The sequence below is a fragment of the Myotis yumanensis genome, unplaced genomic scaffold (genome assembly GCF_028538775.1).
Source record: "Myotis yumanensis isolate MYYU_CA2020_CCGP unplaced genomic scaffold, mMyoYum1.0.hap1 SCAF_3, whole genome shotgun sequence".
NCBI lineage: Eukaryota > Metazoa > Chordata > Mammalia > Chiroptera > Vespertilionidae > Myotis > Myotis yumanensis.
In genome coordinates, this window is record NW_027223754.1 from 6,869,271 (window position 1) to 6,893,051 (window position 23,781).

The following is a 23,781-nucleotide window of genomic DNA, read 5'->3' on the forward strand; positions in this document are numbered from 1 at the left end:
CTCATAACAGCAGACTTGTTAGGAACCGTGTCAAAAGTTTCTTTCCTTCCCTCCAGGGTCAGTCAGCACTGCCTGCATTTGCTAGGAGTTGGGGTTTATAAGTCGCTTAAACTGGAATGTACCCCATTAGCCAACAGCCCTTTTGTGGTCTAATAGTCGACACACTTATTGAGTGTGTACTGTGATCCAAGTTGGTACCCCCATGCGGCTAGGGTCAGGGGACAGCCTTAATGACACTGTTCAAAAGCTGAATTGTTTGGTGGTGAAGGGCTGAGCAAAATGACCAATAGCTTGTCTGATATTTATTAATTTTTGCTCAATTTATCAAATAAAAGCAAGCAACCATTAGACTGTCGTGAAAGGTATGTGAGCAGTAGGAACTTGCAAAAGAAAGACTGAACCTAGTAAAGATACTGGTTGAATATGATACGTAATGGCTAGTAAGCATAGTGCCAACATCTTTACTTCAAAAACAGAAAGACAGGGAAGAATATTTTGAAAAAAGAACCTGCACCTTTTCTAAAATATTTAATTTGGAGCATTTCTAATCTTAAGCTTTAAAATATAAGAAAAACATACTTGGTAACTGATAATATATACTTTATATATTATATCTTATATAATTATATTTAAATCTCTATGTATTTTATACAATCTTCCCATTATTTGCACTTCAAAGGTAGTTTTAAATATTGGAACATCTGTCATGGTTCCAAAGAAATATTCCTAAAAACCAATTCCTGGGGTAGGTGACATGGACCCTGCCTGGATGAGATGACCCCCCCCAACCCCCCCCCAGATGCTGTTATTGCATCAATGTCACTAACCAGTCAGCACATTTCTAGGAGTCTTTGAAGTTCAAGGCTTAGTGAAGGTCCTGAGAAATCCAAGGAAACTGAAGTGAGAATCCCTGCCTTTCAGACTCTAAGAATTTAGTTGGGGCCCAGCCAGTATGGCTCAATGAATGAGCATCAGCCCAGGAGGTCATGATTCGATTCCTGGTCAGGGCGCATGCCAAGGTTTCGGGTTCAACCCCCAGTAGGGGGCATGCAGGAGGCAGCCGATCAATGATTCGCTCTCATCGATGTTTCTATCCCTCGCCCTTCCTCTCTAAAAAAAAAAAAAAAAAAATCAATAAAAATACTCTTTTTTCCAAAGTGAATTTAGTTGGGGAAATAAGACATGTTTGTAATTAATTACTTTACAATTAAAGACAGTATGGGCAGCCCTAACCGATTTGGCTCAGTGGATAGAGCGTCGGCCTGCGGACTGAAGGGTCCCAGGTTTGATTCCGGTCAGGGGCACGTACCTTGGTTGCAGGCACATCCCCAGTAGGAGGTGTGCAGGAGGCAGCTGATCAATGTTTCTCTCTCATCGATGTTTCTAACTCTCAATCTCTCTCCCTTCCTCCTTGTAAAAAATCAATAAAATATATTTAAAAAAATAATAAAGACAGTATGGGCAGGCTCCAATTTTCACCACTTCAGCCTCTCTTCATTGACTTCTTCACAAATCACCCTTCACTCAACAAATAATTTATTGAGTATTTTATACTGTGTGGTCTTTAGGGGGTTCGGAAGTGAAGTGGACGTGAACCTGGCCCATGGAGACTCTGGCAGGGGACATGAGACCCATAAGATGAGTTGTAATACCGAGGGGAAAGTGGAGAGAGCCAAGAGAAAAAGGGACAGCTAAAGTGAATCTCAGAGCCCTCGCCGGTTTTGTCCAGTGGATAGAGCGTCAGCCTGTGGACTGAAGGGTCCCGGGTTAGATTCCGGTCAAAGGCACCGTACCTTGATTGCAGGTTCCCTGGCCCTGGTCGGGGTGCATGCAGGAGGCAACCAATTGATGTGTCTCTCTCACATCAGTGTTTATCTCTGTCTCTCCCTCTCCCTTCCACTCTCTCCAAATATCAATGGGAAAATATGCCCTGGTGAAGATTAACAAAAATAAAATAAGTGTCAGAGAAGCGATCACTGACCTCAGCTTGAAGAGAACCGGGAGGCTGTCATCTTAGAGTTCGCAATGCATGGGATTTGGGTAGAGAAAGGAGAAGGAACATGTCTTTCTGGTGAGAAGCAACTAAGCAGCAGTGGGGGCACCAGGCTTGACTTGAACAAAGATACGTAAGAGGATTCACGGGAAAACGTTTGCAAAAATAGGTTTGGGGCTCTCTTTGAACAAGTATACCACTCACCTTTAGAGTTCACCGGAGGTGTCAGAGGCCCTAGGGGGCCATTTGGAGGAAGATGACATGCGGAGAGCTACGTTTCGGGAGCATTAAACCTGGTGGCTGTGATGTGCCTGTCCCATCTGTGACTCAGCCATTGCATCCCAGTTTTCTTCTCATGTCAGCGCAAAGCCTGCGTCGATGGCTTAGCTTACAGCAAAGCCTGCAGTTAGTGGTTAGGTTGTTCTAGTGTGGGTTTGCCCACCTGGGTTAGACCCTGAGGGCTGGTCTCCCAGGCTAGTCTCTGCTTTCTGTGTCCTCGTGTCAATGTTGAACCTCGGTCATAAAACTTTCCCTGGGTGATCAGTTGTTCTTCATATGAGGACTTGAGAATTTTCTCTCCATCCTCAGTGCCAGTAATAGTTACACTTTTCTAAGCAAAGTCTTTTATCTTAAAAACACTCTGAATTATGTAACTGGTCTTGTTTTTCTCTTTGTTTTGACAACTAGATAATTTAGAGCCAGATTTGTATCCTACTTTAAAACTATATAGAACTACACAGCCGGGATGTTGTCCGCTAACCTCACATCTGGCTTTATCTTATCTTTCAGTTTTCTGTTATTCTGTCTTCCTTTTTGGCTACGTTCAGTCTTATTTTATCTTGTTCTCCTGTGTGAACCTACTCTGTCTTGAATACGTTGGTGTAGATAAGCACATACTCAGCCAGTTTTATGTCCTAATGAGTCCAAAAATCTAGGGTAGCGTTGACCACCAGCCGAGACCGCGAGCCTTGCGTCTGTTTCTGGGCTGCTGCAGAAGTTACATTTCTGGCCATTCAGCTCCTCCACTCAGATGCTGTCCTTACTCTGTTCCATCAAATTTTAGATTGTCCCGCGCTTTTATTATCTGGATTTGTTTTGCTGGTAGGTCTCCTGATTATGTAGTCTAGGACCCAGCAGACAGGACACACTGAGCTAAATAGCCTGGACACGCAGCTGGAAAGAGCGTGGGTCTTTGCAGGATGCCTTGTACATGCTACGTTCCCAGACAATGTAGGTGCTGAATGAACGAGGGAACCTAGAGGAGGCCACAGTGGCGCTAACTATTTTTGAAACCTTACATGGAAGCTTTTTCTCACTGTTTATCTTTTTATTTGCTTTAAGATTTAGAATCTTGAGTTCAGCCTGTTGAAATATTTGATGATGATAATATATCTTAAAATCATTTCATTTTCAATAACCATCTGAAAATTCACAATGCCTTCCCATCGACACAGTGCTTTCACCTGTTATGAACAGCATATCCTTGAAACATAGAGACCTGATGTATGTATGCAGGATGGCTGGGTGAATCAATGAATGAATGAGTGTATGTCATTGAATCCTTAGATTGCACGAATAGCTCAATGGGACAGTGTTACTTCCATCTTACAGATGAGTAAACTGAGGCCCCCTGTCATGATGCTGACAGAGTTAGAAATTAATTCGGCATTGTGACTGCTGCTACACAGCTCTTTCCTTTATGTAATGTAATACCTTATTTATAATGTACTCTACATAGAGTATCCCCCCAAAATGCATATACACACTTTGAATAATTAAAAGGCAGTGTTTATTAAAATACATTTCATTTTCAAAATTAACCTGTAAGCTGTTAAAGTGTGTATACATTTTTGGGACACCCTGTAGGTCATCTATAATAATAAAAGCATAACATGCTAATTAGACCGAACAGCCAAACGACCTTCCAGACAACCTTTCGGACAAAGCCACGACTGCGAGGGCCAAGCCCTTGCACGAATTTCTTGCATTGGGCCTCTAATATATATGTAATATAGAATTATGTGGAATAAATTATTATAATTCTATATATGAGATATAGAATTCATTATGTATTTTATAGTACCACTCTTTCATGGCACCATGCTTAAAAACACGGGAGTCATCTGACCCAACCTTCTTCTTTTTAGACACAATCTTAGTACTTTTCCCTGTTTCCATTCCATTGACACCAACCTGGCCTAGGCCCCGGTAACTGTAGCTTATTCTGTCATCCAACAAGCAGCTTGAAATGTCCCTTAACAACACACACATGCACGGATGCTGGGGCAGCAGAGCTAGTTAATTACTCTGTGTACCTGAGCGATAAATCTTCTATGAATTTTAAACTGTTAGTTTCATTTTTTCTAACACCGTTAAACTATGTGCTATTTTAACTCTGCCGTTTCCCCCAAAGGCTAATTTCAATTTAACTGAGGTTTAGACACATAATTTTTCATGAGCACCAAAGCAATGGACTGGGCCACATTTCTCTCGTGTCTAGTATGGGGATCTTCACGAATAGAGACTGGGCAAGGAAGCTGCTTTTTTCGTATATTTACGTGATATCTCTGGCCCTCACTTCAAGAGTAAGAAATTATTACTTGTTAAATGATGTGAAATGGATTATTTGAGACCAATCGGAGCACGCAGTAATTACTGATGTTATATGCTAGGGGAGGGCTTATTTTAATTGATGTCCCCTGTAAAGAGGTTTAGTAATATATATTTAGACTATTATATATCATGTATTCATTTCATGTGACCAGAATTATAATGCTTGGCTCTCTAATTTGGCTTCATCACTGCTGGCGTTCACATTGTAGATGAAAGATAGTCCCTATGTTTCCTATTCCCTTTTAATATGTGCATTTATATTAATAGCATGGTTTAATACATCGCTTTAAAATTATATTGCCCTTTGAACTACATTTAGTAAAAAATTGACATCTTTGTGTGTGGAACCATAATAAGTTTAGCATGAAATGAAGGAGTCCTCTGTCTGCTTGCTAAAATGTAGTCTTTGTGAATTCTGGCATTTCCAAAGCTGGGTAGGTAATGAGGTTGAAAAGTATGGCTCAGAATCTGCAAACTTTCACTTACAACATCGTAGCTTTAGGGGACCCTTTTCTGGTTACAACCTAACATTGTATTTATATTTGGAAGTTTTCTGGACCTTTCCTGATTCTGGTTTAGGACAAAATTTTTGTACCACTGACATAGGGGCACACCCCACTCTGGTCACCTGGGACTGACTCCGCACGCCGTTCTGCCGCGGCCCCCGCCGTGAAATTGGCAAGTCTGCTGTGTGTTCCAGTGAGTGTAACGGTCATTAAGCCCGCGAGTGTTCCGACGTGGTGGTCAGATGTGCTTCTGTTAAATATCCACGAAGCAGCATCTGCTTCCCAGAGTGACCTTCTGCTGAAGAACCCTCGGCGTCTCCGAGCGGATCGCGGCGCAGACCTGCCGCATCCGGGACACACTAAAGCAGATCTGCCGCTGTCGAGCAGCGAGCTTGGAATAATTTATTGCAGTTAAATAACTCTCTAAAAAACGCCATCAAATAATTATAGAGATTATACGCGTTTCGCAAACCTTTGTGTTCTACCGAAACTACCCATTTAATTTCAGGGTTGGTTTGTTTAAATAAGGCTGGAATCAGAAGGCGCATTAGGGGAGCTGTCGGATATGTTTTCTGTAGGTGTTAATAAAACCAGATGAAAAAAAAAAGTCTGAGGCAAATTAGAACCAAAAGCAATTTTGCCATCTGTTGTATATTAATTAGAACTCTGGGTATCAAGGGTAAAGCCACTCTTAGAGAATGTCGCCGAACACCCACTTAATAGAATAATATGCAAATGTATTAGGTTATGGATTCATAGGCAGGTTTTCATTCTAATTCACACGCAGCGGATCCCCGAGCAACGGGCAGCCTGTGTCGGTGTGGCTGTCCGCGGACACATAGGTAACGGGTGTCCTTTTCCATTTTCAGAGCAACCTGCCAACGGCCAAGGCCAGTCCACCCTGCAGCCGCTGCCCCCGCCCCACAAGCAGCACGCGGCCCAGCACCACCCGTCCATCACCTCCCTCAACAGAAACTCCCTGACGAACAGGAGGAACCAGAGTCCGGCCCCGCCGGCTGCGCTGCCCGCCGAGCTGCAAACCACACCCGAGTCCGTCCAGCTGCAGGACAGCTGGGTCCTTGGCAGTAATGTCCCACTGGAAAGCAGGTAACTCCTCCCGGCTCGCGGCGCGCACCGAGACTGCCGTCTGCGGCGTCAGCACAGGTTTCAGTTCAACACGCCCAGCCTTTTCCGTAGGAAAAGGAACTGAGCAAACTTATATACGCTATTTGCTCTTTTCGAAGAGTGGTTCCAGGTGATGGGCGAGTTTTTTATGGCTGGGCCAATGAACTCCCCTCACTACCGTTTTTTGTGGGGGGTTTTCTTGTGCTCAAGTCATCGCACGGGTTTAGACAAGGACGGAGATGTAAAATGGGATTCGGGCTCTGTGAACACGGCCGGCGTCTACCTGGTACTAGACAGCCCTACTTTCCCCGGCTGGGCTGTGTCCGTTACATCGGAAACTCATCGTGGACGCCCAAGTGCGGTCCTTGGGCACAAGTCAGGTGACCGTTGGGACATTTCGTTTCTCGCAGGATGAGAGGGGTGGGACCTGCTCTCCATCTTTATCCCCTGAACCACCGCGTTCACCCCTAGACAGGGCCTTCGGAGTCCTTCCTGAGGATGCACGTCCCAGCGCCCTTTCTGAAACTCATCCTCGGGTGTAACCAGGCCACTAGCCACCTGTCACCTACGGAGTCGTTCCGCCCACTTCTGCGTGACGGCCCGTCTCGGGCTGTCCCCGAGGCTGCGCCAGCCGCGTGCTTGTCTGCACACACACTGGTGTCTCCGTGAACTTCCGGCACCGGCGGGCCCAGGGGTGGCAGCCCGTTCATACGAAAGTTCAGACCAGTGAGAGCTGTGCGAGCCAATCCACTTCCTTATTAAATGTCTCCAGATACAGGAAGTTGACCTCTGTCTTTGGCCCAAGCCTCCACAGCCGTGTCTCCGTTACATCATGTGTGACACAAGCAGAGAGGGCGGGGGTCCCGCCGCATTGCTCTTATTGGCAGCTTTGCAGCCACGTGGCTCTGACAGGTCCCTAAGAATTTAGTTCTACTCTGCCCTGAGTTTCCATTAGACTTAGAGGGAAAGCATCGTCACCATATGAAACCCAGATAGAGGACTCGGTACCCGGGGAGAGTGTCCCCTACCGAGCCTGCTCCTGGAGCCCCCTCTTTGTGGGTGTCAGCATCTCAGTCAGGCTTCGGTGATGCAATGGTCTCCCGATGCACAAATTCCTTTTTTTTTTTTTTTTTTTTTTTTTTTGCCATTAAATGCACCATCTAAAGGAATTTTGCCCTGAGGATGAGCTGACAGGAGGTCCTCACAGCTAGTTGTCAACAATAAAAATCTTGCTGTCGTTTCTTTTACTCTTGACCTGGGAACTGCCAAGTACTCTTTTGTTTTTATCTGTAGTGCAGCCAAGAGTAGCTGCAGTTGTATTGTTGGTTTTCTATTATTGACCCTCTTCCTGAGGAATCAGAGAAAGTACAGGAGAAGTAGGCAGGTGGCGGATTTCCTCACTGAGCATGGCGTCGTGTGCACACACTCTTCTCCCCGAGGTTGCGAGCACAGAGCTAACTTTACCCGGTGTCATTCACTAGCACCCACCCAACCACTCAGCAGTGCTGGCTCACTGTTTTCACTTGGAAAAATGTTATCACGAAAGAAGGGATTTTCCAGTGGAGTCATATAAGTGAATATGGATAATTGTGTTGTAGTTGATATTAATTGTGTTGACAAATATTTTTGAAATGTGTCCAGTTGAGTCATCAGAAGCATGTTTAATTTCAGGGGTGTTCTATGTAGCACAGAAGACTCAAAAATTCTAGTGTCAGGAGGGTTGCTGTTCCTTAAGGCCACTTCTTAGAGTGGAGAGAACTGGAATAATTTTGCAGAAAGATACGCGGTGTTCTTGTTATCCCTCATGTTATACTAATGAATTTTGGTTGGTAAAAAGTCAGGAAAGAAAGTAGCCCTTCAGAGTACAACCCATTGTGGCTGTATGTGAAATTGTAGCTGATATCTCTGTATTCAGAAATCACTCTGGGGGTGATAGCAAAGCAATACTATTTGAAATTCCATTTCAGAGCAATACAGTTATTGAACCATCAATGGAATTGCATCTTAGGTTTTATGAGTTGACATAGGTGGAAAGCCTACCCGATGATACTCTCATATGTGTATAAAAAATAATGAATCTAAAAATTGTCTATCATGCTAAAAATGTCCATTTGTAGTATGGCTTTGTTTTCTCATTTTTAATGTTCACCTTATAACTGTTGCTAATCAAAAGATGTGGCATTTCCACCCTAGCTGGTTTGGCTCAGTGGATAGAGCATAGGCCTGTGGACTGAAGGGTCCTGGGTTCGATTCCAGTCAAGGGCACATCCCTTGGTTGCAGGTTCCCGGGCCTGGTGGGGGCAGGCGGGAGGCAACCAATGGGCGTACCTCTCTCATATCGGTGCTTCTCTGTCTCTCTCCCTTCCGCTCTCTCTAAAAATCAATGGGAAAAATGTCCTCAGGTGAGGATTAAAAAAGAAGAAAAGATGTGGCATTTTAGCCCTGGCCAGTTTCTCAGTGACTAGAGTATCGGCCCACAGGCTGAAGGGCCACTGGTTCGATTCCCGGTCAAGGGCATGTGTCTTGGTCGCAGGTCTGCTCCCCATTCCTGGTCTGGGCATGTGCAGGAGGCAACCAATCCACGTTTCTCTCTCTCATCCCCCTCATCCTTCCCATCCACTCTGTCTGAAAATCAATGGAAAATTATCCTCGGGTGAGGATTAAAAAAAGAAAGGTGGCATTTGAGCTTACAGGCACCAAGTGGCACCAGCCTGAGCAGGACGTGGCTGTCTCTCCCGCACTGACATAGCCGAGCTGTGGCTTCTTTCCTCGTCTCGCTTGGTTGGAACTCCTGAGAGGAGGAACCAGCCTCACTTCTCATTGATTTTTCCTTTTTTAGTTAAGGTTCCCCATTGAGCAGGAGTCTCAGGCTCCGTTTCAGCTACATGAACAACTTTATCTCCACTGCGTCTGCCTTTAACAAGTTGTTAATCTACTGTAGCGTTTCATCTTTGGCAATTATTTCTATATACTCATCTTACTGATTCTCACTGTTCTGAAACTGCCCTTTAAAAACATAAACTATAGAGTATGAAATTCTTTATATAGCTAAGAATCTCTGTGTCTTTCTCTTTGGCTCCTCCCCTTTTCTCCTGTCGGTGTATAGCGATAGCGGTTGGTCACAAATTGGCGTGTAATAAATGCAGGAAAATTGCAGTCCTGTGTAGACGGTCGGTTTATGTAAATTGGAGAGAAGACATAAAATAGTTCCTTCCTTGTCCTATCTGGTTTAGCATAGCTTTCATTTTGATTTATTTAAAAAGCAGGTTTCTTTATTTATTTAAAAAGCAGGATACGTGCGCACCTATAAGAGGAATAGGACAGTTTCTTGCACCCATAAAACTGTGTATGTCCTTTCTCTGATGAGTCTAACATTTGTTGCTGCTGGAGACCATCGATACCACTGTATTGCACATTTCTACTCAGAAAATAGACTAGTGCTGGTCTGTATTCTTGGTGAGTTTCAGATCCCCCGCAATCACAGTAAGAGGCAAACAAGCATGTGCAGTTGATAAACGTATCTTTGGTGCCTCATCATCCATCGCCTACAAATAACAATCAGTGCCCAGATCTACAGCGACTACTCGTGTGGGGTTTGCCTCACAATCCCTTTCCTCTGAGCTGAGTATTCCTTATCCTTTCTGCAGTTCACCTGCAGGCCATTTAATAGCTGCTTCAGGGCATAATCGCAGCTACGCCCAGACTCCAGGCGGCTGAGGGAAGGCTTAGACTTGACCCCCACAGCACAGCACTTAAAGGTGTAGCTCAGTAACTCTCCTCTGAAGCCCTGACCTTCAGCAATTGTAAAGTTAATTGCCTGCAAGGTCCTCGTTTGTGGATGTGAATTAAGTAGCCTAGTACGTAGTTCCCTATTAGATGTTAACAAAACCGTTCGTTTGTAGCCATTTAATAAAACATTTATTAACGTCTTGTTTTATTATAAAGTGTACTTTGGCATTGATAGTTCATTAGTTATGTTCCCATAGCTTTTTACCTTGTAGTTCAGTAATGCTTTGCTAATTACTAATGTATGAAATTGCATATGAGATGACCTTTTTATTATTGCATGTTTAATTTAAATATTGAGATGTCCTGAGCGGTTTTAACGTGAAATCAATGGCTGCATCTTTAAAAACAAATAAAATCCCTAACCAGAAGTATAACGTACTAAACTGATAGTCCCTTTTCCCCTAACTTTAATCTTCACTCTAAATGGTTCTAGACAAAAGCGAGACAATCCTAGGAGCGTCAGGGCCGGCTCAGCCTCACCAATCAGAAGTGTAGGCAGCACCCTGCCATTGAGGCAGCACAGCGCCAGGGGGGCGCTCTGCCCACTGAAAACCTGTACCGCCACCCACGTGCTGATGGCCAGCTGCCTGCCGCAGGTGCTGAGTAGTAGGAGTCTCCGTGACTGAAGATACTTAGTAAAATATTCCAGGGAGGGCCCCCGCTGACTGCCGGGGTTCATGTCCCAGCATCAAGAAGGGTTCAGGAATCTGGAAAAGGCTGTGCGCAGATGACATAGGAATCCAGAGATTAATAAAGAGTCTGGAGATGAGATATAATTTTGAAAGGTATTGGGGGTCAGAGGACCTTCAGCTAAAGGAACTGAAGACTCCTTGTCTAGGACCCTTGCTTTTATTAACACAATTTGTCCTAAGGCAAGGTGGAGATGATACACTTCAAAGGGTAAGGTTTCAAAGGGTACAGAAGCATTGTCAGTTTGGGGGAACTAGCCTACAGCTGTTCAGGTGTTTGGCCAGTAGGAAGCAGTAACATGTAAATTAAGATGCCCTTTAACTGTCTGGCAGCCACAATCAGTTTCCTAGTCAGGTTTGGGGAAATGCCTTTAGCCATTCCCAACAGGTGACTACATGTGTGACTCAACCCTGGTGAGTCCCCAAGTCTCATCAACCTTTTGATGAAACTCTTGAAATTATGACATGCTGGAATTGGTCCCCGGCAACTGACATAGGTTCACTATGTGATGCCTTACCCTTTCATTGAAGTTTGGGGAGACCTAGGGTACCCGTGGGGAAAGAATATCCCAGAATGTGGAAAAGAGATACAGAAATGAAGAAAGTAGGTTACGGAACACAAACTTTAAAATTGTACTGGGACCTAGGCTAACAATTCTTTTTCAAAAATATGTGTTTTTATTGATTTCAGAGAGGAAGGGGGAGAGAGAGAAAAATAGAAACATCAATGATGAGTGAGACTCATTGATTGCCTGCCTCCTACACGCCCTCTACTGGGGATTGAGCCGAAACAGGGTCACATACGCTGTCTGGGAATCGAATCATGACCTCCTGGTTCACAGGTCAATGCTCAACCATTGAGCCACACCAGCCAGGCTCAGAATTCTTAATTCATCTTTGAGAATCTCATCATCTGCATTTATTAAAAAGAAATAAACAACAGCATCAAAAAAAACCCTGAAAATTCATCTAAAATTACATACTAATAAATAGTACAAATCAACTGGGTCCTAGATCTTTTGAAATATCTCATCTTTAATGACTTACGGTGTTTCTTAAAAGGCCTATGAAGAGATACATGTGCACCTGTAAGAGGAATATGTAGAGTAATAAATAACAAATTTACCTTTATGTGTTAGGTAGGCCAAGCATAAACCACATTTTTATCAGAGTAAAACCTCTTGTTTTTTTTCACTATTCCTATCACTCAACAAAAAGTAAGTGAATGTTTGTAGGAAGGAACCCTACGTCTGCTAATTTTGTTCTTGAAACGAAAAAAACACACCTTCAGATTATCATGAAAGGCAACTCCCATATCCTTGAAGCGTGTCCTTAGCGGAGGTCGGAAGAGTTTGGAGGGAATCACGCAGTCTCCCTTCAGTCAGAGGGGAGAGCCCCCACATCTCAGGCATTTCCGGCGTAGGCCACTTTTGAGCGTGATGAAGGCACCGCCCGGTAGAGCAGGCGTGTTCTTTTGTTTCATTGAAGTGAACCGGCTTGCTTGTAATAGCAATGAAGACACCAAGAAAGTATGCATTAGTCATTAGGCTAGAGGCCTAACTGCTTTTTTAAAGAGTTAATTTTAAGAAATTGCCTTAGCTGCCGAAACCGGTTCGGCTCAGTGGATAGAGCGTCGGCCAGCGGACTGAAAGGTCCCAGGTTCGATTCCGGTCAAGGGCATGTACCTGGGTTGCGGGCACATCCCCAGTAGGGAGTGTGCAGGAGGCAGCTGATCGATGTTTCTAACTCTCTATCTCTCTCCCTTCCCCTCTGTAAAAAATCAATAAAGTATATTTAAAAAAAAAAGAAAGAAAGAAAGAAATTGCCTTAGCCGGTTTGGCTCAGTGGATAGAGCATCGACCTGGGGACTGAAGGGTACGATTCCAGTCAAGGGCATGTACCTTGGTTGCAGGCTCTTCCCTGGACCTGGTCGGGGCTCTTGCAGGAGGCAACCAATCAATGTGTTTCTCTCACACCGATATTTCTGTCTTTCCCTCTCTCTTCCACTCTCCAAAAAAATCATTACAAAGTTATCCTCGGGTGAGGATTAGAAAAGAAAGAAATTGCAAATACTGTACACTCTGATCATGTTTGGTCTTGGATAACCAGCAATCTGTATGAAATATTCCTATGATGACCTTGGTATCCATGGGACAGAGGGAAGTGGATTCCTAACTACTCCTAACACATCTCTGGTCACTGAGAACAGGATCAGAGTGGACAGCCATGGGTCTTAGCGTAGGACTTCGGTCATAGCCACTGAGGATTTAATCCGGTCTTTTCTGAGTGGGATCTATTCATGTTGGGTACTTCTCAGTAACTGTTCTGTGAGATTTCTTTTATGCTTTTACTCTTCACTCACATTGTCTGTGAAAACGCGTTCTGGTCCTTTTTCTTAAATGTGTGTGTTTTATCTCTACTTAACGTCATTCCTTACATGGTGGTTTTACCTTTTCCTAAAATTAAATTTTATCCATTTTTAAAACTGTGGTGTGTTTTTTTTCCTCTGAAATTTCATCCTCTGGCTTCATTACGGATTCACATGGACCCTTTTCTCTTCCTGGCTTCTGTGTTGTGCCTTGACATGCTTCTGCCGATTTCATGTCTTTCTCCTTTAATTTCAAGCCTGTTTTCTACCCCATAAGATTAAATTCTGGGACATGCAATTAACCAACTGAGCTTAATAAATTTCACTTGATAGCCCTCTGATTCTGCTCCGACTGTCTTTCTGATTTCTTAGCATCTCACCTCCTACTCTGAACCACTTAAAACACCACCGGAAGTCATCGTGTGCCGATGACATCCTGCACTAATATAATACCGCTTCTTTCCGGTCCTGGAGCACTAGGAAAAGCTTCGGCCTGGGGACAGACAGATCTGGGCTCAAATCGCAACACCCTACTCGCTACGTAACCTTGGGCAGAGGGCTCATACATTTTTATCTTGTGTTTTTCCACCCATAAAATGGGCTTGATCACACGTCACAAAGATTTTATAAGGATATATTGAAATGTCATGTAAATGCCTGGCCCTTTACTTTCTTTCCCTTATTCCTTTTCTATGCTGCACATTTAAAAGTGTGATCATTGATTTAGTGTTTGTAAAGTTAAATGACAGCTACTGAGAACTTGTGTGTTGACTAATTTTTGTGAGAAATAGCCATTTCAGCTCCGGAGGTAGGTATCTTTGAATTGTGAGAAGAATCACCTATTATCAGTTTAATTGGGGCCACATCCTAGAGGAGATAACGTGTGAAGTACAGACAGGATCTGTTTCGGAAACAGGTCACTGGCATAACACGGGAAGGAATTATGTGCAGTGGTGGTGGGAGGGATACTTCCTAAAGTGAAACCTGAAGGCACTCACCCGCTCAGCAGGTGTTTATGAAGTCTCCCAGGGACCACCGTGAAAATGCAAGTTCATTGCTGAGGGCGGGAGAAGGAGGGAAGGCTTTTCAGAAAGATGGACTCTCCAAGATTAGAACTAACTGTAGAGATAATCTAATCGTTTTCATTGTTTTGAAGGCCCGTTGAAACTTAGAACTCTGGGCCTGTGAGTCTGGCTTTTTGAGATGCCACCCAGTTCCAAGATTGCACAGTATCTGTTGGAATCTGGCTGATTTCTCTGATGCACTAGCAAACAAATGGTAAGCTGTTGCATTTTCAAATTTTTTAATAAACAAGGACAAAGCCCATGAAAATACCATGTTTTGCAGACTCCTTATAGATGACAGTCATTATTCTTGGCAACAAAATCCTGTGTTGATGGGAATATTTCCTTATGTCAGTTTTCACACTGCTCTCTCTGCACTAAGACTTTCTTTAGAGAAGCAGCGCTTTCTCACTCATTCCTGAACACTGCCTTTACCTTGAAGGGGCAGATTAATATAACAATTTTTAAAATATATATTCTCGGTAGCTACTACTGCAGCCGCTTGTCATCGCAGAAAAGGTCAGCAAGTTTGGAGCCTTCTCCTTTTTAGTTATTTAACTCATTTTTTAAGGTTTATAACTCCTTTGGGTACTTTGCCCTGAGCTCACTGGGTAACATATACGTGGCTAAACAAGATTTTCAAATTAGTGCAAAACGCATCCCTAAGTCTTACGAAGAATCTTGTGTTTGAACACACAAGCTGCACAAGCCACGGGTGGGGTCTTACTGACAACTCCTGCACCTGGAGCTCTTCTCTCAGGACACCTCCCACCACGCGAGACCTCGCAGCAAAAGGCTGCGTGTCCTCAGTGCGTTAAATTATAAAAGCTAACATCTCTTATGTTTTGGGTAAGCGATAAACACAAATAGAAGTGTGTTCTACACAAGTGCTAAGGTACAGTCCTCACGTAGAAACTACGACTCTTTTAGGTAACTGGTTACAGACATAAGTTTGGGGGCAAAACAGACCTGGTTCTGTCTCTGTGCCAGCTCTGGCACATTGCAGCTCAGTTTCCTCATCTTAAAAAAGTAGATTTTACACACACACACACACACACACACACACGATGTTGTGATGTTTAAATTAGATAATACAGGGTGTCCCCCAAAAATGTATATGCACTTTGAATGATTACAAAGTCAATGTTTATTAACATACAATTCATTTTCAAAATTTAAAAGAATCTACAAAAGCGAATAATTTTTTTGTCAGTGCCTGTTTTCAAACTGATGAGTGTTCTGGTCCAGGCCCTGCTGATAATGCGAAGCAATGGAATCGCAAACATCAAGAATCTTTTCGTTTGGTATTTGTGTGCCCTCAATTCATAGACTGTTGCCAGTTTGGCCGTAAATTTTATCTTTTATTTTTTTATCCCCATGAAAAAAGTCTAGTGGCCCTTTAGGGTAAATTTCCTTTTTTCAAAGCTTAGTCTGGCTTCACCCATTATTTCAAATCAGTTAAACCTGAACAGGAATGAAAATTAAGTGAGTTACCAGCTGTTAAAGTGTGTATACATTTTATTGGGAAATCCTATATTTTATTTGCACACAGAAAATAGGTGATTAATGAGCCTTATTTAAACCACTTCCTGCTCTTTGGACTGGTTGTTTTCTGTTTTGATTTGTTAACTACTGTTCACTAACTCTCATCTGATTGGCTGAGATGGACAGCTCCAAAGTCTCTTACAACCTTGACATTCTTTTATTCGTCATAAATGGCACATCTACACCCGAAATTCTTCTCTTCATCTAGTCCACACTTCTGTCTCAAATTTACAGAAAGAACTTTGCTGAGTACTTTTAACCATGGATGGCCATTGATAATAACATGAACTAATAATTAAATATAATAAGTCGTGTTCAAATAGCACATAGGAATTTTAGGATGTTCCTTTTCATTTCCATTTTAATTGTAATATATTTTTAGTATGCAATAACTACCAACAGGAGGTGTAATTGATATCATAAAACATGTAAAAAAATGTCTAACCCTAGCTGGTTTGGCTCAGTGGATAGAGCGTCGGCCTGCAGACTGAAAGGTCCCAGGTTCGATTCTGGTCAAGGGCATGTACCTTGGTTGCAGGCACATCCCCAGTAGGAGGTGTGCAGGAGGCAGCTGATCGATGTTTCTCTCTCATCGATGTTTCTAACTCTCTATTCCTCTCCCTTCCTCTCTGTAAAAAATCAATAAAATATATTTTTTTTTAAAAGAAAAAAAGAAGAAAATGTCTAATATAGACTCGTGCACTTGATGCTGTGGCTCCCCCACCAAAATAACTAAAATGTGAAGCAAAGACTGTTACACTATTTTAGCCTTCTTGATAATAGTAAAAAACAATCTTCATATTTTCAGAATTAATATTGTTTAGTTGTTGTTCAGTTCTTAATGCTCCCAAACAAATTCTGTGATGTGATTTAGTGCTTGGTTCTAGACACCTCTAAGTTAAAATAAGCCATGATAACAACAGCTTGCTTCTTTTTGTAGCCCTATATGTTTTATACAGCCATGGTTATGCTTGCACTGTACATGTCTGTCACGTACTTAAGACTGAGAAGTAAACGTAAAAGATGGTAAGGAATTCACTAAAGTGTATTTCCCACAAACTGCCTGAATAGTCTCTAGAATTTTGCTTCCCAGTTGCCGGACATCACTGACCACATATTGCTGTGTGGACCATGAGCATATCTGTATATTTAACATAATTACAGATTGATACAGAGGCCGTTGCTAAAATGTACAATTACTCACTCATTTATATTGCAATTGTTTGGGTAAACAATTAAAACAATTTTTGTCTCAAATCACCTTTAGTTCAGTCGCTGATCGCTCATATTAATTCAGGCACCAGCAGTGAAATGTGTCTTGTTTATAAGCTTTTCATTTAAGACATCTTTCGTGCCGGGATCACCTCCTAGCATGGAAGTTGTCCAAAGATAATAGCACATCAGTTGAGAAGGGTAATAGATTGGAGATCGCCACATGCTGTCAGCACGCAGAGGCCGTTTATCAGGCTCACTAACTCGCTGTGTCCCAGCTAGAACCATCACACATTTCCCCTTTTGTTTCCACATCAGAATATATAATCTGCATCCTAATGTTGATGACTCACTTGGGGGTGTTTCACTTCCTTACTTAGGATATTCTTCTTCAAAATGCATACCATAATTACTGTAAAAGTTATAAAAGAAGAGTCTTTTTAATTAGTAAGAGTCTCAAATCTTTTTACCATTCAGGGATGCATAGGATATTACTTTCTGTAAAAGATTTTCAATTAAATTTATTGTAATACATGTATTCCTTTATATTAGAAGCAAAACAATCCACCCATTTTGTTTTTTGTGTGTGTGTGTGTTTTTTAATCCACCCATTTTGAACAAGCCCCAGCCAGTTCTTAGAAAATGTGCACCCACGTGCACATAAACCTTTTCTGGACTCATCCTATTTTAAAAACAGCAGAAATTAAATTATCAAAATGCAAAGAGAGAAATATTGAAGTCTAGGTAAATTGTATCATTTCTTAAGTGTTTTAGCATTTTATCCATTCTTTTTTTTTTTAATATATTTTTATTGATTTTAGAGAGGAAGAGAGAGATCGAAACGCCAATGATGAGAGGGAATCATTGATTGGCTGCCTCCTGCACGTTGGATGGAGCCTGCAACCCAGGCATGTGCCCTTGACCCGAGTCAAACCTGGGACCCTTCGGTCTGCAGGCCGATGCTCTATCCACTGAGCCAAACCGGCCAGGGATTTTCCGTTTCGTTCTTGAAACAGGCCTTTTCAGTTGTTAGATTCCATTTGCTAATTTTTGTGCTTGGTTATAGCTTTTGTCAAGTACAGCGGCCAGCGCAGTGGTTGTTGAAGGACTTAATTAAAGACGCTCCCAATACTTCTTACTTTCCGCGTTCAAGTTCAGTGCTCGGCGAGGTCCTCCCGCTCCCACCCCCGAGGCATGTTCTAAAATAATATCTACAGGAGGAAAGAAAAAAAACTTCCTTGTTAACTTAAATAATGAGGATTCAATGTGGGTGTGTTTTTTTTTCAATTTTGCTGTATTTCTGCTCCCTCCGAAGCTTGATAAGAGAATTGTTTCCTGTCGTTGCTGGGTAGATCAGAGACTACCACCTCTGCAGCCTTGTCAGGGTGTGGCAGTGCCTCCCTGTGGTCCTCTCGGGGGACTTCGCCTCGATTGTCTCTGCTTTGTTCTCGGCACCTTAAAGCAGGAGCAGAGTTAAGGGGAAGGGAAGTTGTGCAGAAAAATACTTTTCTTTTCCTTCCCTTCAAAGCAGCAGATGTGAAAAGGGGTAAGGAGGGTGTGTGTGTGTGTGTGTGTGTGCGCGCGCGCGCGCAGTGCTTTTAAAATATTTAGAACTGAGTTTTCCAGAAGTCTCTGCTAATAGTAAAAGGAATGAGTAGAGGCAGCTCTTTCTTGCCTGGATACATTTTAATACAAGTAATAAATTGAAACAAAGTTTTTAGAGGAAAAAAAGAATATATAAAAGCTACTCCAGCCAGAAAGGGGAAGGGAGGAGAAACAGTGAGGTCTGTGTGTGAAGACAGGCGAAACCTTGGGAAGCTGTAGGTGCTAGACGTCTATGTGCTCACAACCCAAGCATTAAGTTCAAAGGGAAAAGCAAGAGAACCCCCTGAAGAAGGTACTTGTGGAATGCGAGAGTGTGTTGGCGAGTGTGTCATAAGCACATGGAAATGTCGCTACAAACACAGGGAAGAAGAACCGAAGGAGAACTGGTGTCCCGTTTAGAGATAAAGGCCAATAAATATGGTAGATCAGTGATTTTCAGCCTTTTCTATCTCCTGGCACATAAACTAATTGCTAAATTTCTGCAGCATGCCAAAACTATATTTTTACCGATCTGACAAAAAGCGGTTATAATTTTGATTCATTCACACTGGATGGTTATTGTTGTGTTGGCTGTTGTCATATATATATATATATATGACGGGGTGTCTGTTGAGAATCAGTTGCTGAAAGGGAAGGAAAACAAACGAACACCTCCTGGAAGGGAGAGCGAGAGAGAGACAGAAACATCAATGATGAGAGAGAATCATTGATCGGCTGCCTCCTGCACGCCCCCTACTGGGGATCGAGCCTGCAACCCAGACATGTGCCCTAGGATGGAATCAAACCTGGGATCCTTCAGTCCACAGGCCGACGCTCTATCCACTGAGCCAAACCGGCTAGGGCATGTTGTCATTTTTTTGTTTGACAGTCTAAATAGTTAGCTATTGCATGTCTTAAACATTCTTGGTTGAAAATCGAGGTGGTAGATGTTTGAAGACAGCAATGAGATTAGAAAGGGTGAGGAAACGGATTTCTTAGCAAACAGAGTTCAAAGGGAGACACAGTAGAGGGGACAGTGGAGGTGAAAATGAAGATCGAGGTGACATAAAACAGCGGAGACCGTCCAAGCTGTGTGATTCTGAGGTCGGGCGGATTGAGCTTCGTGTGGCAGAAATCCCATTTGTCCTAAACTGACGCTTGGAAGTGAGCTGCCAGCAGTGCCTTGCGAAGCAGGGCCCTTTGCATTGATTTTCCCATTTGTTACACAGTCTTGATGCACGTCTGTCAGTGCAATGGAAGCTGAGACACTCACATGCCTGGTCCTCAAAGTGGGGTCCCTGGGCCAGGTCCCCCAGACCTTCCCTTTCAACAAGGCTCCCAAGGAGTCAGGATGCGGGCTCACATTTGAGAACCACTGGTTTAACGTGTGGAATGGGCGTGGAGTGCACGCCCCTCATATTGAACCCAAGTGCACCAGGCTCTGCCTAGACCTGCAGTTCCACAGCCAGCCTGGTGGGCCTGGTCCCGGTTCAGGGACCGCAGTCAGCCTGGAGGACTGGTCCCGGACCACGGACCACTCTGGATCCTGCTGTAACACTGCACGGGCGAGGTCGTGGCTGGGAATCCCTTTGCCGTCTTAGGCAGATGCTGGTGTGCCTGGGCTTCTCCCCGAGCGTTCACCGCAGCCTCTGCCATCTCTCGGCTCAGGAACATGCGGGGCTTTGCCGGCCCCCCGGGCAGATGGGGGCTTCTTCCCCACGGCAGGTATGTAAGCACAGTAGGCGGCCACACGGGGTGACTCGGGGTGTCTTGGGGTGTCTGTTGAGAATCAGTTGCTGAAAGGGAAGGAAAGCAAACGAACCCCGCCTGGACGGAGAGCAGGGAATCCTCTGTAGGGGTTCAGGCTTTCTTTCTTTCATTTCCTGCCTGTTTAGCTGCCAGGAATTTTGTATTTCCTGGCCTCATTGTCTAAAGCACATCGTTGAAATGAACTGCTTTTCCAGCCATTTGATTAGTTACAAACACATTGCTAAATCAGCATCTAACAGATGAGCCAGTTGCCTGTGGAATTTAAAACTGACTTTGATAGTGAAAATCTGAAGACGGTGACCATGCAGTAGAGGGGTTCAACATGCTGGGACAGTAATTAATATCCTCTTTCCTGGAGAGCTTTTTTAAAGATATATACTGACAAATATTTGGGGCTGTTGTAACTCATGCAGTCCTTAGTAAACATACTCTCCATTAAGGACCAGTAGTTAAATGAGTGGTGATGGGCAATATTGAAGGAAGATGACACACAGTTACTGTTTTGTGTGTATTTTGACAAATTTTAAATTGTGTTTTATCCTGAAGTGCATTCTAGGCACGCCATCTTTTGTTTTGGAATGACCGAGTGCCTAAAACTCTTTTGAACTCATAGTTAATTTTAGCCTTCAGATACTCCAAGGTAAATTGAATCTACGAGTGTGGGACTCGTTTCCTTTGGGTCTGAAAATGACATTTTGGAAGCGTCGTTTGAAGTTGAGGAAATCTTGTGAGACCTTTAATAAGCCTCTTAAGTCCAGGAAGGTATGTTTTGCCTGGAGGGAAAGGAGCCCATCCCTGAAAATATTTTAGCTCTTAGGTCAGAACTTCGGATTCTGGAAATGCTGCATTTGACCAAATCTAGCCCATCTTCCTTCTCGTTGGCACCATTGTCTTTGAAATCAGAGCATCTAATCTGAAGCAAGCAATAGATGCTCAAGGTAAAATATTGATTGATTTGCCTAGAAGCACAGGTAGAATGCAGGACGTCGAGAGATTTTATTGAAACAGATTAAGTGTAGTTTGGGGTAAATCGCTCTCTCTGTTCAATGAAGAACATAAGGAGGAGGAAGCATCAATATTTCCTGTGCAGTAGAGCCTTCCCCCTCGTAAGGTATAACAGGTGACTTACAATAGGAGTATTTCCCCAGGGGTATGCATGGCACTAATAGAGGTTCCCAGTGTGCCTGAGGGACAGAAACTGGACGCTGTAACTATCACACTCTTTTTATTCTAAGTATTGGCTTTGTAATCTCTAAGGTGTTTAACACTATAGAAAACATCGAAGAAAGAAGCCTCTTTTCAATGAGGATAACCAATTATGAAGTTAAACTAATTAGAAGTTCAGCGGTTACACACTTTCCTCTGACTTTTCTTTCCTGTCCTAACATCTCGTTGAGGACATGACTCGGGCCACTTTCGGATCGTGCTGTGTAACACGTTTTCCAGGGATGCCTTTCATTGTGGTCCGTACAATTTCCGATTTATTAAACCATGTTAACCTCCCAAACAAAACATCACTATTAACCCATTGTTTCCTGGGTTACAATATAATTATATATGAGAATGTGTTTAATTTTGTACTTGATGTTAGGATCTTTTTGAATGAGCACCGATATGTTGATATTATAGCTAATATAATATAGGAAGGCACATTTAAATTTACCGCCAAAAATCTGATTATTTTTCTACCAAATATTTTATGACTGTAAGTTTATGATTATTACTTTGAAAGACAAAAGTCAATCAGAAGTGAAGAATTACTCAGAAACAAACCATATCTGCCAAGAGAAGGAGCTGGAAAAAAAACCCAAAAACAAATTCTAAGAGGCCTGCGCTCAGAGGAGACAGATGTTATGACTGGACTCACAGACGCAGTTTCGTGTCCTGGGCACGTCCAGTGTATGAAACGTGACATTGCATTTGAGAGAAGATGAAAGTTGGCAATGGAAATGTTAGTCTTGCCTCTTCTCTGCCAAGTAGACAAAAAGAGGAAGCTGAGAACCCAGACCTGCTCCAGCCCAGCCAGAAAAAGACAAAGAAAAGGGAAAGAAATGCTGGAGAGGAGAGGATGCACGATTCTCACAGTCTGACAGGCTGGATACTGGGCGGGAGGAGAGCAGCCGGATGAAGGGGTCATTGATGGTCACCCCTGCGCCTCAGGGACAGACTTGCTCACAGTGGCCCGGCGGCGGGAGGGGGCAGCAGGATGGATGAGCAGCTCCGGTCTGTGTCCTACAATTTGAATTTGTGACACGACCCATACAGAGGTGCGTTGGAGAATCTGTTAGAAACATAGCAAGGTGGGAGCCCAAATGCAGAGGTTGGTCTGGAGGCTGATCCCCAAAGAAACAGGCCTCTAACTCCAGAAGAAGAACAGCTGTCAGGGGGGCGCAGTGTGGAGCCGTCCTGCCCGTGCATGTTTCTGTGGCGCAGTGAATGCCACGGGCCCACGGCCTCGTCCGCTGGTCGGTGCTGTTAATAGGATCCCCGGCAGCTCCCAAGCCACCCAGCAGCTGTCAGTGTTCAGTGACCTCCTGCCCCGCTGCCTTTGGGCTTTGGAATTGGTTTTCCTCATCTGGGTGTCTGATCGCCTGCCATGGAGTGAGCCTCCGGTTCCCCACCGGGGGGCGGGGGGCGGGGGGCGGGGTGCGATCACCGAGGCCCTGGAGGCAGGCGGCACGCGGGCATCATTCTTGGCATCAGAGCAGAGCCTGCCCCGCCTGCTCTGTGTCATCTGTTGCCGCCGCTGCTCTATCACACAATACAGCGGCAAATAGTCTCACCGGATTCACGTTTTTCATTCCCAAAGATGGTCTTAGAAGTGAAGGAAATTTGGGCCTTTATTCTGTAAACCTCGTGTGGATGCCCGATCACAACCATTGGTGTCTGATAGTCATTTTTGCAGATTTTTTCATACATGAGAAGCATAGTCCAAAGGCTGGAGGACCTGGCCGGAGTCGCGGGGTAGGGACAGACCACAGATGGATGTGCCTTATAAAGAATTAGGGATCGAATCCTTTTCTCGTGCACTCGTGTCATGTTCCTGCAGCTGGGTTTCAGTGTTAATGGATCTGTTCCCTCATGAAGTATTTGGGGACATCTAGACGCCAGCTAAGCAGCGTGGTGGCCCATGAACGGTGAAGGAGAAGTCCTGGGCTTGGAGACAGGCAGTCGTCACAAGACACACCTGCCAGTGTAGTGTGCTCTCTGTGCTGCAGTGGGAAGAAAAACATGGTTGACTTTGGAGAGAAGACACCCTGTCAGAATCTAGGAAATCGCACCATCCTCCCAACTATGAAGGCAGATGTTCTCTTCTGTAGGAACAAGCGGACATGGACGTTTCCCACCACACTAGCGTGTGTCTGAGTGGCCTTCACGTGTACTTTTATGCATCTATTTTGAGAGCTGATTTTACCCAAAGAAATTGTTCTCACAGGCATGACACCCTTTTTTTATGATGGGTTTCAAAGACACATCCATTTAAACAATCTTTGCAAATTCTTTTTGTACTTCCTCACTAGAA

The 23,781-nt window shown here is 43.7% G+C and overlaps 1 protein-coding gene across 11 annotated transcripts in view; it reads left to right on the plus strand.

The window, feature by feature from the left end:
- TENM3 (teneurin transmembrane protein 3) overlaps positions 1 to 23,781 on the plus strand; it is a 670,243-nt gene that overhangs the window by 499,815 nt on the left and 146,647 nt on the right. For all 11 annotated transcript variants that reach the window (XM_070408131.1, XM_070408130.1, XM_070408129.1 and 8 more), the window contains one exon: positions 5,982 to 6,219. In XM_070408131.1, the coding sequence (XP_070264232.1) occupies positions 5,982 to 6,219 (238 nt within the window). The remainder of the gene's footprint in view (positions 1 to 5,981; positions 6,220 to 23,781) is intronic.